Below are 13,767 nucleotides of genomic sequence, written 5' to 3' on the forward strand. Positions count from 1 at the left end.
CCCAGGGACACACAAGGCCCAGAAGAAGCTTGTAAGAAGCCATGGAGAGGGAAGGCATCAACTGGATGTATCAGAGAGCTGCTGAGAACTCATTATGTGTATCGGGAGCGAAGAATCTATCCTTGACACGAAAAGGAAAGCTTACACCAAACATGTCTTCTACCTTGACTGAAAGGTGTCAATATGAGGCGAAAAACACAGAACGATGTTGGATTGAAAAAAAAAAAAAAAGAAAGAAAAAATGACCAGTGTTTGAAGAAGAGTGCTACACATATTGCTTTGCTCTTTTCCCAACGGGGAGGCATTTCTGTCTGTGTGAAAATGAAGACAGGAGGCCGAGGCTGGTGGATGAATGCAGACTTAGAGGATACATCATGTCTATTTGATGCATTCGAAAGGCCAAGCTAGATTTGGTTAAGGAGTATTTGTGATGGCATGTGAAAAAAATGTTTAAAGGGTATTAGATTATATTTATAATTTTAAATTCTGATGTTCATTTAATTTCTTAATGTTAATGATAAAACGTGCTCTCAGTAAGTTGTATGTTGGATCAGAGTTGTGTGAATATGGGTCCTAACAGGCAGATTTGCAGTCTGTTCACCATGGAATAGCTAAGAAGAGTGGTCTGAGATCTAAATGGATGAAGGCACTAAACTTGATTTGGGGGCAGCTCACTTAAATCCAGTAAATTCAGAAGAGTGCCATGTCTAACAGGACACACTATACAATAGTTAACATATCCCCATTTTCACAGTTTTCTTCTTTCCTACATGTAAACCAAAATGAACTGCTTTAACTCCTACTGTTTACTAAAACCCTTAAACAAAAGTGATGAGAGGTGCATATTTGGTGCATATTTTTAAAAGAAAATAAACACTCATGTTGGGTTTTGATTATTTATGGCACTGAGAAGAAAGGAACATGGTTGGAGGCCCAGTTCAAGAAACTGTGCATCAAATCAAATAGCTGAATGACAGAAACTGGCTTCAGAGCAACTTCTTGGCAGCTGCATCCTTTGGGAAGCTGGGGGTCTGTCCCAGTACCAGTGAGTGGTGCTAACGAAACACAGAAAATGCTTGTTCCAAGGCACATTAGTCCTTTTGATGAGGTCAGGAATGCTATGGGGGTAAAAGACAAAGTTATCCCAAGTTGCTGGCCTCCTTTCTTTAAGTCCCAGGAGAGAAAAATAATGGTGAGAGGCTGAGTCTCAGGCTGATAAAGAACAGAGTTGCTCTCTGCTTCCTTCAGCAATGGAGCCAAGCAATGCTCTTTCCCCACTCACCCGAGAGCTGAGGTTGAAAGAGGGATTCAGGCCTGAGATTCTTTTCCTAGAGGTGCCTCAGTGCCACATTGCACAGAAAGGACTCATATCCTCCTGTAACCCACCCCACGAGGAAATCAAAGCAGGAATATTACCTGTTTATACAGATCCTCGTTGAACTGAAATGAAAGAGGAAAGGTTATGTATTCAGTCATTGAAACCACTTCAGATAAATATAGAAACATTTCCATCCCACCAACTTCCATTGGCCATCACTCAATGGACGCCCCGCAGCAGCCTGAGTACCTGGGACCTCATGCATCTGGCTGCATTAAGATCCCAGCCTGGGATACCTCTCTCCATATAGATCATGTTTGTTCTCTATCTGATTTCAGTGGCCTCTGCATCTTTCTGTCATTTCTTTTCTGTCTGAACCCCTCATCATGGAGTAAGTGTGAATATGCCAGGGGAAGGTAAGTCCCGCTCACCCTGCAGGCCTTCTCACCTTTCTTGCTCCTCCTGTGCATGAAGATGCCCACTCCACAGATGATGAGCCCCAGCACGAAGCCCCCAGCTCCTGACAGCGTCTTATTCCGGGCAGAATCAGACTGTGCCTCTGGGAAGGACAGACCCAGGTTTAGTGTCACCTTCACCAGCTGCATCCCTACTCACGTCCTGTGTGAGATTCTGGAGCCTGATGCAGAATATCAGGATGAGGACAGTGCGGGGAGAAAAACTTGCTTAAGAGGAAATTCAGAAAGAGCTGCCCTCATGTCTGGAACAGAGGGTGTGACCTCAACAAGGTGGCAAATGCTGATTCTGGAAGTTGCCTCTCAAAAACGACTGAGAAGAGGCTACAATGCTGAAGGAGGAGATCCATTCCTATGTGTGAGGTCAGTTCAGGAAGGTGTCTGTGTCCCTAGATTCTCTGACAAGGAGGAGAACTATGACTCCTCAGGACCCCCTAGGCCAGGGTCAGGAAATCTCCATTTCCCCAGCTTAGAACTATGCTCAGGAGCTGGTATGGAAGAAAGATAGGGTTGGATATGGCCCCAGGATATAGATGCAGAAGACAGGATGAGTGAACCCCAGAGCCAGAGAGTGCCCTGCTCTTCAGAGGTGGAGTCTAGAAGGTCATCAGAGACTAACTCACTCCACTCCACGGTGACAGGACTGTCCAGGCTGGGGTGCTCCACTTGGCAGGTGTAGACGTCTCCCTGCTGGGGGGTCATTTCCAGCATCACCAGGATCTGGAAGGTCCAGTCTCCATTACGGATGAGGTTGGTGGACACGACCCCAGCTGTTTCCTCCTGTCCATTCAGGAACCATCGGACTTGAATGCTGCCTGGGTAGAAATCTGTCACATGGCAGACGAGCAGGTTGTGGTGCTGTAAGGGCCCCTTCTTGGAGGGGGAGACGTTCACCCTCGGCTGGACTAGGGATGGGGAAGAAAAAAGTGGGATAGCATTTGAGATTATTCTTTCTTTCTTTTTTTCTTTGAGACTGGGTCTCGCTCTGTCGCCCAGTCTGGAGCGTAGTGGTGCAATATTGGCTCACTGCAGTCTCAGCCTCCCAGGTTCAAGGGATTCTCCTGCTTCAGCCTCCTGAGTAGCTGGGATTATAGGTGCCTGCCACCACTTCCAGCTAATTTTTTGTATTTTTAGTAGTGGCAGGGTTTCACCATGTTGGCCGGGCTGGTCTCCAACTCCTGACATCAAGTGATCTGCCCGCTCACCCTCCCAAAGTGCTGGGATTACAGGCCTGAGCCACTGCCTCTGGCCAGATTATTATTTCTTAGGCATGTTTACTATGCAATTGATTCCTAGATGTTGAAAATAGGAATAATGTGATTAGGCTAGTGGGTAAGGGTGACACTGAAAAGATAGAAATAGACCTTCAAGTAGAGCATGCATGATCTTGAATAAAATAATAAATAATAAGTATATAGGGGAATGGTGAGGATTCAGAGGTAGCACTCTTTAGCACATTTAGGAGAAATTTTAACTAAAAACAATTTGGACAAAGAATATTTAATCAAATGTGAAAATTCCTATCTTTTCAAAGTTCTATCTTGATACAAATGATGTTAAATTTACCCAAATAATATCTTGAAATTAAGATATACAGACAGTGGCATTATGGTGGCCTGTTAATCCAGTAACTTTATTTCATGAAAATACAAAGAAAACAAAGAGAGCTTGACATGTCTTATTCTGCAAATAACCTATGTATTTTTTGACCTCACCTACAAATACTCAAAATCTTCGCATTTACGTATTATCCTGAGCCCCTACATGCTTGAGTAGTAGAAATCCTGTCCTTTCCAAGTTCCTCCTCTGTGCTGTGTCTTCAGGTCCCGTGAAGGTTTTACAGATGACCAGGTATTGCCTCCCTCTGCATTTCTGGATTTGTACCCCAGCTTGTTCTGTTGTTCTCAGGTCAATTTCCACACTGCCACCTGCAATTTTTCTTTTGGATCTCTGTCACCAGTACCCTTTTCCTCCTCAGAAGGCACAAAAGGGCGGGCATGGTGGTCATGCCCATAATCTTAGCACTTTGGGAGACTGAGGTGTGAGGAGCACTTGAGCCCAGGGGTTCAAGACCAGCCTGGGTAATATAGTGAGATCCCATCTCTAAAAAGAAAAAAATTTAGCTAGACACAGTGGTACATGTATCTGTAGTTCTAGCTACATGGCAGGCTGAGGCAGGAGGATCACTTGAGCCAGGAGGCTGAGGTTTCAGTCAGCCATGATGGTGCCACAGCACTCCTGCCTGGGAGACAGAGCGAGAACCTCTCTCAAAAACAAACACAAACACAAAAACAAAAAACAAACACAGAAAAGGGTCAACTGCCTCTAGAGAACAGCTCATTCAGAGGACTCCCCTAGAGAACAGCTCTTTCAGAGAAATGTCTCAAATCAGTCTTCCAGGACCCTAATCACTCAGTTCTTTCCTTTCTACTTCCTAGAGAACACAAATATCCTGACATGGGGCCGGGCCAGGTAAAAGCACCATCTTGAACCGATGCAAAACCCTTACTCCCTATGATATTTTTGCCTTGTCTACAGACTGATCCACATTGCCAGCCTCTTCCCTCAATGTGAGTTTATTTCAGGAGCACCTGTGTCTTACTACATCATCACCTCTGTAAACTCAACGTCTATTAAACTATTCAACCCATGTCTAAATCTCAGTTGTGAATTACGTACAATTTCTTCCTCATAGAGCTCCTGGGAACCATGAAATCAGGGGGAAATACTTGGGTGTCTGTTTTAAGGTATCAGAACTTTCCATGAGAGGCATCTTGCTCAATATTCTTTGTCAGGAGCTGGTCAGCCTGGAGCACATCAGAGACCTCCAGGGGGCGCTGGAGCTAAGGCTTGATACCCAGTGGCCTCATTTCTGAACCAGTTCAAATACATTTCACCTGGGGAAGATTCCTGTTTGTTCTAGTTGCCTTCTCTAATGCCCAGAAAACATTTTTCAGTTACTTCCAGATTTGGGTGGGCATCCACATTAGAATTGTCACAACTCCTTTCCTGCTTTTCCCACCTCTCCCCTGCCTCTGTGTTTTCCCTGTTTCCTACCTCATCTCTCTGTCCCTGGTCCCTCCTCTACCTAACACCCTTAGTAGTGTTCTGAAGACACGGCTCCAACCTTCTCTTTTTCATTTTTCAAATATCTTCAGTGTTCTGACAATACTTATATGGCACATGGGAACCTCTAGGCAGCTGATTACAAACTTTGACCTCCAGACCCCCCCACCCAGGGAACCTGAGTCTGGGGGCAGTGAGTCTGGGGATCTGTGCATCACAGAGGATCTCCAGGACAGTCTTTGGAGGAGTGAGGTTGGGGACCTGCGGGCCTAGAGGAGAAGCCCACACTCCTTAGGCTGGCATTACTTTTATTTGAACGATTATTAAGTAATTGCATTACTTTTATTTGAATACCTCTCTCAACCAATTACCTCAGCAACTTGCCTAAACTCATGTCACTCACCTCATCCCCACCCAGTGTGTCCACCTTCTCACTCCTAGCGTGCACTTCCTTCCACTTTCCAGGAACAAGGGGATCAAAGGTGTGATCTCCCCAGCTTCCTCCTCCTCCCTTTATTTTTTTCTCTTTCAAGGATAAAGGTCTAGGGCTCACCCCCACGCCCTGATGCTGCTCCCTCAGGTGCCACAGGTTGGTGCACCACGCTCCCCACTCCACAAGTTCACAGGAGGAAGCCAAAGCTCCAAGGCCCTCTTGTCCCATCCTTGAGAAATCCTCTGACTGCACACACCTCACCTCTCTCCATCCCTTTACACCCAGACTTCCTGAAGGAAAAGATGAATGAGCTCAGACACTGCCCTGTGCCAGCCATGGGGAGCCCACAACAAGTAAAATCCATCTCAGCCTGGAGGAGGATGCGCCAACTCAGCCTCATCCGACCTCTCCCATTGCAGCTTCCACCACTGCAGCCAACCTGCTCTCCCCAGGTCTCACTGGTTTCCAAACCCATTTTCCATCTTCTGTTGTCTGACCTTCCGAAGTCACTGGCACCTCTGTCCACTGTGCTGCTGAGGTCCCCTCCCTCAGCTTCCAGGAATCTTTTTTGTGGGTCTGCCCTCCCCTCAGCCTCCAGGACTCTTCTCTGTGGGCCTCCCCTTCCCTCAGCCTCCAGGACTCTTCTCTGCGGGCCTCTCCTCACACTGCACTTTGGTTTTTTGTCTCCTTCACTGGCTTTTCTCTGTTGGCCAAATCACAACTGTCCAGTTCCCAGGATCCAGTCCTTTGCTCTTCCCCCTGGGTCCCCTCTCCCTGGGTGGTCTCATGTAGCCCAGGCCCCTCCCCAGCTGCAGACCTTTCTCTCTACCTGCCCATCAGACCATCCATCTGGCCCCTCAAGCACCTCAAACCCAGCCGTCTCCCTGCAGGTTTCGACTCTGCATGGCCTGCTGTGCCATCTCCACCTCCATCTCCACACCACACCCCTGCACGCTCTCCTGTGGCCTCCTTTCCCCTCACCCCACATGCAGTCAGCTGCCAGGTCTGATGAAGTCCAGAGGGTCTCTCTGCTCCCATCTTCCTCACTCCACACTCAGCACAGTCCAGGTCCCCATGCTCCCTCCCCTGACATGCTCCGGATAGGCTCCCATCAATCCCCAGCCCAAAGTCCCCTTCCCGCCTGGCACTAAGGTCCCTTAGGCCTGCCTGGCTGCCCCTACTCCCTGGGCCCAGCCCCTGCGGCTGCCCTGGGACCCCTGGCCCAAAGCCCTCACTCACCTCGGCGCTTCAGGGCCACGGCCTCGTCCAGCTCATAGTTGTGTCTGCACACCCTGTCCACCTCGGCCCGCTCCCGCTCCAGGTTGTCCTGTCTGTTCCAGCGCTCAGCAGCATGCCGTCCCAGCTCCGTCACTGCCCGGTACTCCCCCAGATCGCTGTCGAAGCGCACGCACTCCTCCTGGTTGTAGATGGATCTGTCCAGGAGGCGCTGTGTCCCGTTAAACGTATAGCATTCAAACCGTCTCTGGTACACGTAATTCTCTGCAGGGAGGAGGAGGCCATGAAGGAGGGAGGTGTGCTCTCACCTCTCACCTAATCCTCTCTTTCTTCCTCTCTGTCTCAATATTAACGATTCTTCCCAAATCTTCCCACTCAGGACTGGATTTTAAAATAGGAGTTTTCATTGTACCGAGTTCTGTGGTCCTAGGCCCGTCGCAGAGCCTCTCCAGGCCTCAGTTTTCTCACTACGCAGCAAGAGGATTTACTGAAAAGAATGAGACTCACTGCTCGGGGGACTGAGTGATCACTAGGGAGGGGCCAGCACTGAGAGGAAGGCAGTCCCTTCTGCTGGTAGCTGGAGGAGAGGGAGACAGTTCACCTGTGGTCGCTGGGAGAAACAGTAGGGGCAGGAGGAGCTGGGGACATGGAGGGTGGAGGCGCTCCCCCTACCCAACTTCCCACCTGACATTTCCATCCTGGTGTCAGTACTGGCTCAAATGTCACCTCTTCCAGGAAGCCCTCCTTTCCTTCTTTTTCTTTATCACAGCTAGGGACTGTCCTCTGCCAGTTTCTTGAGAATTCCTCAACCTGCTCCTGTTGTTTTGCATTTAGGAAATGTAGAAATATATCATTAAAACTTTCTTCAACTTTGGTAGGGGACCTGGACTGGGCCAGGCGCGGTGACTCGCACCTGTAATCCCAGCACTTCAGGAGGCCACGGCGGGAAGATCATGAGGTCAATAGATCAAGACCTTCCTGGTCAACATGGTGAAACCCTATCTCTAATAAAATACAAAAAATTAGTTGGGCATGGTGGTGAGTGCCTGTAGTCCCAGTTACTCGGGAGACTGAGGCAGGGGAATCACTTGAACCTGGGAGGAAAAGGTTGCAGCGAGCTGAGATTGCGCCACTGCACTCCAGCCTAGTGAAAGAGCAAGGCTCTGTCAAAAGAAAGGAAGAAAGAAAGAGAGAGAGAGAGAAAGAGGAAGGAAAGAAGGAAGGAAGGAAAGAAGGAAGGGAGGGAGGGAGGGAAAGAAAGAGAGAGAGAGTGAGAGAGAAAGAAAGAAAGAAAGAAAGAAAGAAAGAAAGAAAGAAAGAAAGAAAGAAAGAAAGAAAGAAAAGAAAGAAAGAAAGAAGGAAAGAAAGAAAGAAAAAGAAAAGAAAAGGAAAGGAAGAAGGAAGGAAGGAAGGAAGAAGGAAAGAAAAGAAAGAAAGAAAGAAACAAAGAAAGAAAGAAAAGAAAAGAAAGAGACTCTATAGCCTGAAAGTTAATTTTCAAACATGGGTGCAGAAAGACTTGGTGTCGAAAGATGTGGAAAATATCTTAATCAATGAAAATCACCACAACTACCAGAGACCTGTGGGACTGGAGTCCTTTAGGTTTAGAGGCATTGAGGTAATTTTTTGGCAGTTTTTGTGGTTTTATTTAAACACAAAACGTGGACATGAGCTTTCTACCCATTTTCTTTGCTGAGCTGCCCAGTATTGTGGTTGGTGACTCTGATGACCGGCTGGGCAGCTCTTTCCATGATGGGTTTGTGGTTCTTGGTGGAAACTTTCTGAGCCATCTCAGCACAGTAAGATTTGTGGCACATCAGCAGCACTTCAAGCTCCTTGATGTTGTGGAGCAGAAACTTCTGAAAGTCACTGGGCAGCATGTTTTTTGTTGTTGTTGTTGCTCCCATAAGCAATATCGGGCATCAAGAACTAGCCCTTGAACCTTCTATGAACCCTGTTGTCAAGACCTCTGGGTTTCCACCCGTTATGCTTAATTTTGACTTATTGGTCTAAGTGGTGCCATATGAACTTCTTGGTCCTCTTTTTGATGATCTTAGGCTTCATGAGGAGTTAGAGGGAGGCCACAATGTGGAGGAAGAGATGGCTGCCAGCCGCATAGGCAGCACAAAGGAAGAGAGCATTGATGTAATTTTTACATAAACAACGTTGGCAGCCTTTCCCACATGCTGTTCTTCCTAGGGAGTGCCATGAGCAGTGTCTGGCAGGTGTGTGTCTACACAGAATTATCAATGACACGGCACTTGTTTGTTTCTGAGTCTCTTCAGGCCTGCTCTGTTCTTGGGCACATTGGGGAAATTAAGGTGCTATGATTGTTCTGCTCATCTGTTTCATGCTCTGCAAGTTAACTTCTCCAGTTTATTAAGAACACCCCTCACAAGCTGCACAGCTGGCGGCACAGGATAATGGAGATGGAGTGGGGCTGGGCTCATGGGCACCACAGAGTCCACCTTTAGTCTCCAGTGTCATTGCTAAGGCGAGATCCCAGGTCTTGATTCGGATATCCTGACCTGCTTCTTTTTCTGGTGCCTTGGGCCCCAACCCCTAAACTCCCAAGCCCAGCTGCCTCCAGCCCTTTGAGCCCAGATTCCTCCTCCACTGCCACCCAGCCGCCCCTCCCTGTTCAATTGCCTCACTCTGAGTGTGGATTTTCCCATTTTCATTTGTTAGTCTTTGTTTCTCCTTTTCATTCACCAGTAAGAGAACATTTTTCACTCAAGAATAAGAATTTTGAAATTTTTCTTTGCAGCATTTGATTCTTTTTTAAAAAAATTTACCCAGTCTTAGGTATTTTTTAAAATATATTTAACTTTTTAAATGGAATTTTACCTGCCAAATAGACATAAGTGATGAGGGGTATTACGATGTATTTTGAAACCTTTGGTTTTGAATATAAGAAAGTTTATCCTGTTTGTGGAACCCTTAACAATTGAATTGCCCAGAGCACAGTTTGAAACCACTGAGCTGAATGAATTCATCTCTCACTCAGAACAGGAGATAGTAAAAACCTCTAGCTCCCTATGGATTGTCTCAGCCAAGCTTTTCTCCCCCAACCCCTTTAAGCCACAGCTTGGCTCCTCGGTCCTTTCTTCTTGTGCTGTTTGGGGATGGGGATGTGTGCGGAGTTGGAGGAGCATGCAGTACACTGTGGAATCGGCCCTGCCCACTCTACCCACTTCCCTATGGCTCCAGCTCTCCCTCCAGCAGGTTTTGATTGAATATTCATTCTACACAGGGAGCTCCGGTAACCCACCCTCGGTCCCTGTCACATGGCTCTGCTGCCTCATCTCATTCTCCCAACAACCTCAACCCAGCCTTTGCCCCTCCCCACGTTCACTGCCCAGCATCACATGCCCCCTTCTGCTCTCTGCTCCCCCATCTCTGAGTTTCCTTGGTGGCTCCTAACACTACCCCTCATCCCACACAACAGCTCTGCCTATGGGATGGGGGCGCCGCATCCCCTCACCTCCTCCTGACACTGATTAGTGTCACCAGAGCTACTCCAACCTCCTCTTTCCCTAGCCTCAGCCCTCTCCAGTTCCCAGGGCTGAGCCATCCTGCTGGTTATTTCTCAGCATCCCTCTGTAACTACAAGTGCAGGTTCTCCTCCCCTTCCCAGACAATGAACCTGAGGTAATGGCTTTGAGGGGCTGTCCTCAGGAGATTCCAACATTGTTATCCTGAAAAATGAGGAGGTGACATGATGTCAGTACCTTCTAGGTGTGTCCTATGAGGGGTGTGGAGGGGTCTAGGAGGAAGGATCTAAGCAGGAAAGGTGGAAGTCAGTGGAAAACTAAGGAACCTACTTTGCAGTCCTTCCTCTTAGGGTGTTGGTGTAAATTTGGACTAGTAAGATAAGAGGATCCTGAGAGAAAAACAATGGATCACAGAAGACATAATATTACACCAGCCACAGGGAGGCAGCGGGAAGAAAAGGTTTTTCCGTTTGTTACTGCTTCCTTGGCTGTCTGATAACCTACACTCAATCTCTTTCACGCACCCATACATCCTCATCACATTCTTCCTACAAGTCTCAGCCCACCCTAATACTCTAACCAAGCTCTGGGGAAGCTGGGAGAAGTACCTTTAATGAGAGTGCCTTCAGGAGCTAGAACCCGTACTCAATCCTCCCTCCCATCTTGCCTTAATTGTCCAAAGGGTGTGGGCTCCTGTTCCTACCTGGAGAATGAGCCTCAGAGCCTGGACACTCCAGCTAAGGGCTCTTTTCCTGAGTCCCCTCCAGACTGGATGCAGATGTGAGCACGCCCAGGAGCCTGCACTTGCCAACCTCTCTCTCTGCAAACCTTGTCTGTCCAAGGTTATCCTGGATCTCTTGGCCCCATTTCCCCAAAGACAAGTATCCTGACCACTGGGCACCTCTCTGCTGTACCCACATCCTTGGAGAAAGAATAGGCCTGTAGGGTAGCAATCTATCCTATCTGCGATGAGCCTCATTCTCTAGCTGAGAAGGGAGCACACTGGCTTAGTGCAGGAGCCCCCGCAGCCTGTCTCAGGGTCTGGTCTCTTAAAGAGAAAGTCCCCTAGGAATTGTTCCCTGAGCCAGACCCTCCAGGAATGGCAGATCTGCTCTTACCTGGAGTGGCCCTGCCCTGGACCACAGATGTGAGCAGCACCATCAGTAACGCTGTCAGAGTCACTGTCCGGGGGGCCCCAGAAACTGGCAGAACCATCATGGAGCTGGAAAAGGATGGCAAAACGAAAAGAGTTGCAGTCTGGAAAAGAAGGACTCACTAAGGGGAGCTCCTGCCTGAAATATTAGAAACCATGAACCCAAGCTGTCTTCTGTGACCCTGGGATTGGACAGAGTCTGAGAAAAGAACCAATGGACACTGAGCTTTGTATGAGTCATCACTCGCCGGGCAGATGGTTAGTGTGAAAGGTCTGAAAATATAAAACCTGTGATGCAGTTAAGATGACAGAGGGAGGACAGTGATATTCATTTTAAGCAGTCAGATAAGTCATGAGGTTTGGGGAGATGATGTGTTTTCTTCTTTGTTTTGTTGTTTTTGTGGGGGGCGGAGTCGCTCTCTGTCGCCCAGGCTAGAGTGCAGTGGCCAGATCTCAGCTCACTGCAAGCTCCGCCTCCCGGGTTCCCGCCATTCTCCTGCCTCAGCCTCCGGAGTAGCTGGGACTACAGGCGCCCGCCACCGCGCCCGGCTAGTTTTTTGTAGTTTTTAGTAGAGACGGGGTTTCACCGTGTTAACCAGGATGGTCTCGATCTCCTGACCTCGTGATCCGCCCGTCTCGGCCTCCCAAAGTGCTGGGATTACAGGCTTGAGCCACCGCGCCCGGCCGGATGATGTGTTTTCTTTGCTCTGAATGTGATCTCAAATATTCTGCTGGCCATCTACAGGGATTATCATTTCCCCAATTCTGCCACACCTCACACACTCACAGGACATGGTCTGTTGTGGAAGGAGCGCTATCTCAGTGTGTAAAAGACTATTCAGTGGCATGGTTTAGAGGGATTAGAGTACCCATCCCAGAACTCAGATGAGGCCTGGAGTCTGTCTGTCTTGCCTTTGTCCAAAGGTGTGTTTAAGATTAACATTCATTTATATTTACTTTCTCCCAGAGGTCTGTGAGTTATGCAATGTGCAGGGGATACCAGGTTCTTCCACAGGACTGTCATCAGAGTCAGCAGGGCTCAGTGTAGGAACCTTACACTGGGGGCACGGGCACACCACCTACCCTACCATGTAAATATGCAGCATTAACGACACTGCCTCTCTTGGACTTCTATTCCTTGTCTTCAATATGGGGATGATATAACCAGCCTTATAGCAAACTCTTAAGACCAGATGAGATCAATAGGTCTGAAATTTCTTTGGAAAAATAAAACCACAGAGAATATAAATTGACCAGCAAGTAAGGAAGAAAGTGAAGAAAAAATCAAAGACCTCACCTCCTTCAATCTGATTCTATTTTGTTATAGTGAATATTTTTACAAACTTCCAAAGAACATTACTTTTTACTTTAGACACTTATAAATGTGATCCTACTGGACCACCAATTCTAATTTCAAAAAAAAAAAAAAATCAAATTGGCATCATTTATTTAAAATGTAAATAGAAGGCTATAATGTAAAATGCAAGAGAAGAAAGAATTATGTAGTAGAAGGTGTCCAGTAGGATTGAGGGGCCAGGAGGGGTTGTGGAGAAAAGCGCAGTTTTCTTAGTAACTGCCTGGGTTGGACTCTTCTCCTTGTCATTTACCTGCCATAGATAATTAGACAGATACTTAACTCCTCAATGTCTCAGGTTTTATTTTTAGAGTTGGCATTAATAATACCTCCCTCAGATTTATGTGAAGATTAAATGAGATAATGCTTGCAAAGCACTAATAATAGCATCTCTCATGAACTAATCTGTTAGTAATTATTATTTATGCAAGGTAAGGCTACCACAAACAAGAAAAATATTAATGTAATATTAAATGTTTTGTGACTTTATCATGAGTGTCAAAGAAATCGCTCAAATTTGAAATATTTAAGATGAGACTAGAAAAGTAATTTCTTAAATATGGTAAAGAGAATATAAAATAAAAAATGAACATTACATGTAATAGAAAAGCATTAGAGAAACCCTTCTCAAAAACAAGATCAAAATATGCGCATTGTGACCACAGGTAATGCTGTCCTGGGTATTCTTATATGAAAATGAAATAGCATGGTAATTTAAACATAAAAATGTTATTACACAGTTTAAATACCAGGAAAAGTCAAATACTGAGAAATCTAAATAAAAGTTATGTAAAAATTTCACTAACAAAGGTAACAAGGAATAGATAAATACTTAAAGATCAACTTCATTCAGGTTAATTAAAACCTCTAAATAGAAATTATAACACTTCTACAGAAATGATTACATAAAAAGGAGATATCTCAGGGAGGTAGAAAAAAAGAAAGATTAATAAATATTTTATTATATAGCACATTCATTCTTAATTATCAGAAGAATATATCTGTAAACTTGACAATGTAACATAAAACATGATTTAAAATATAGTGACCAAAAATCATCAAAGATCATCTGACTGCCTGGGATGGGGGTGGGAGTGGGGTGAAGGAACATAATGGAAAACATTTGCCATCAGAGAAGATGTGACTTATCTTTTTAAGTCTCTTTAACTCTGAAAACGAACTGTGAACTGGAGCTCTCTGGACCACGCTGGTACCTAAAATTCTCCCATCTCTTCCCCAG

The 13,767-nt window shown here is 46.4% G+C and overlaps 1 protein-coding gene across 1 annotated transcript; it reads right to left on the minus strand.

Annotated features, from left to right (window-relative positions):
- Positions 1-850: 850 nt before the first annotated feature.
- Positions 851-11,349, minus strand: LOC111531076 (HLA class II histocompatibility antigen, DP beta 1 chain). The gene is made up of 6 exons (XM_023198295.2): positions 11,139-11,349; positions 6,530-6,790; positions 2,415-2,696; positions 1,767-1,877; positions 1,417-1,440; positions 851-1,118 (listed from the first exon to the last, which is right to left on the minus strand). The coding sequence occupies exons 1-5, from the start codon at positions 11,236-11,238 to the stop codon at positions 1,421-1,423; spliced, it is 774 nt and encodes a 257-aa protein (XP_023054063.2). The 5' UTR covers positions 11,239-11,349; the 3' UTR covers positions 851-1,118; positions 1,417-1,420.
- Positions 11,350-13,767: the final 2,418 nt, after the last annotated feature.

This window comes from Piliocolobus tephrosceles, chromosome 5, assembly GCF_002776525.5.
Source record: "Piliocolobus tephrosceles isolate RC106 chromosome 5, ASM277652v3, whole genome shotgun sequence".
NCBI lineage: Eukaryota > Metazoa > Chordata > Mammalia > Primates > Cercopithecidae > Piliocolobus > Piliocolobus tephrosceles.

Coding starts and splice junctions, on each gene's coding strand:
- LOC111531076 (XM_023198295.2), bottom strand. CDS start 11,238: ATGATGGTTCTGCCAGTTTCTGGGGCCCCCCGGACAGTGACTCTGACA. Junction 2,697..6,529: donor CGTGGCCCTGAAGCGCCGAG/GTGAGTGAGGGC, acceptor CCCCATCCCTAG/TCCAGCCGAGGGTGAACGTC. Junction 1,441..1,766: donor GCACAGGAGGAGCAAGAAAG/GTGAGAAGGCCT, acceptor CTTTCATTTCAG/TTCAACGAGGATCTGTATAA.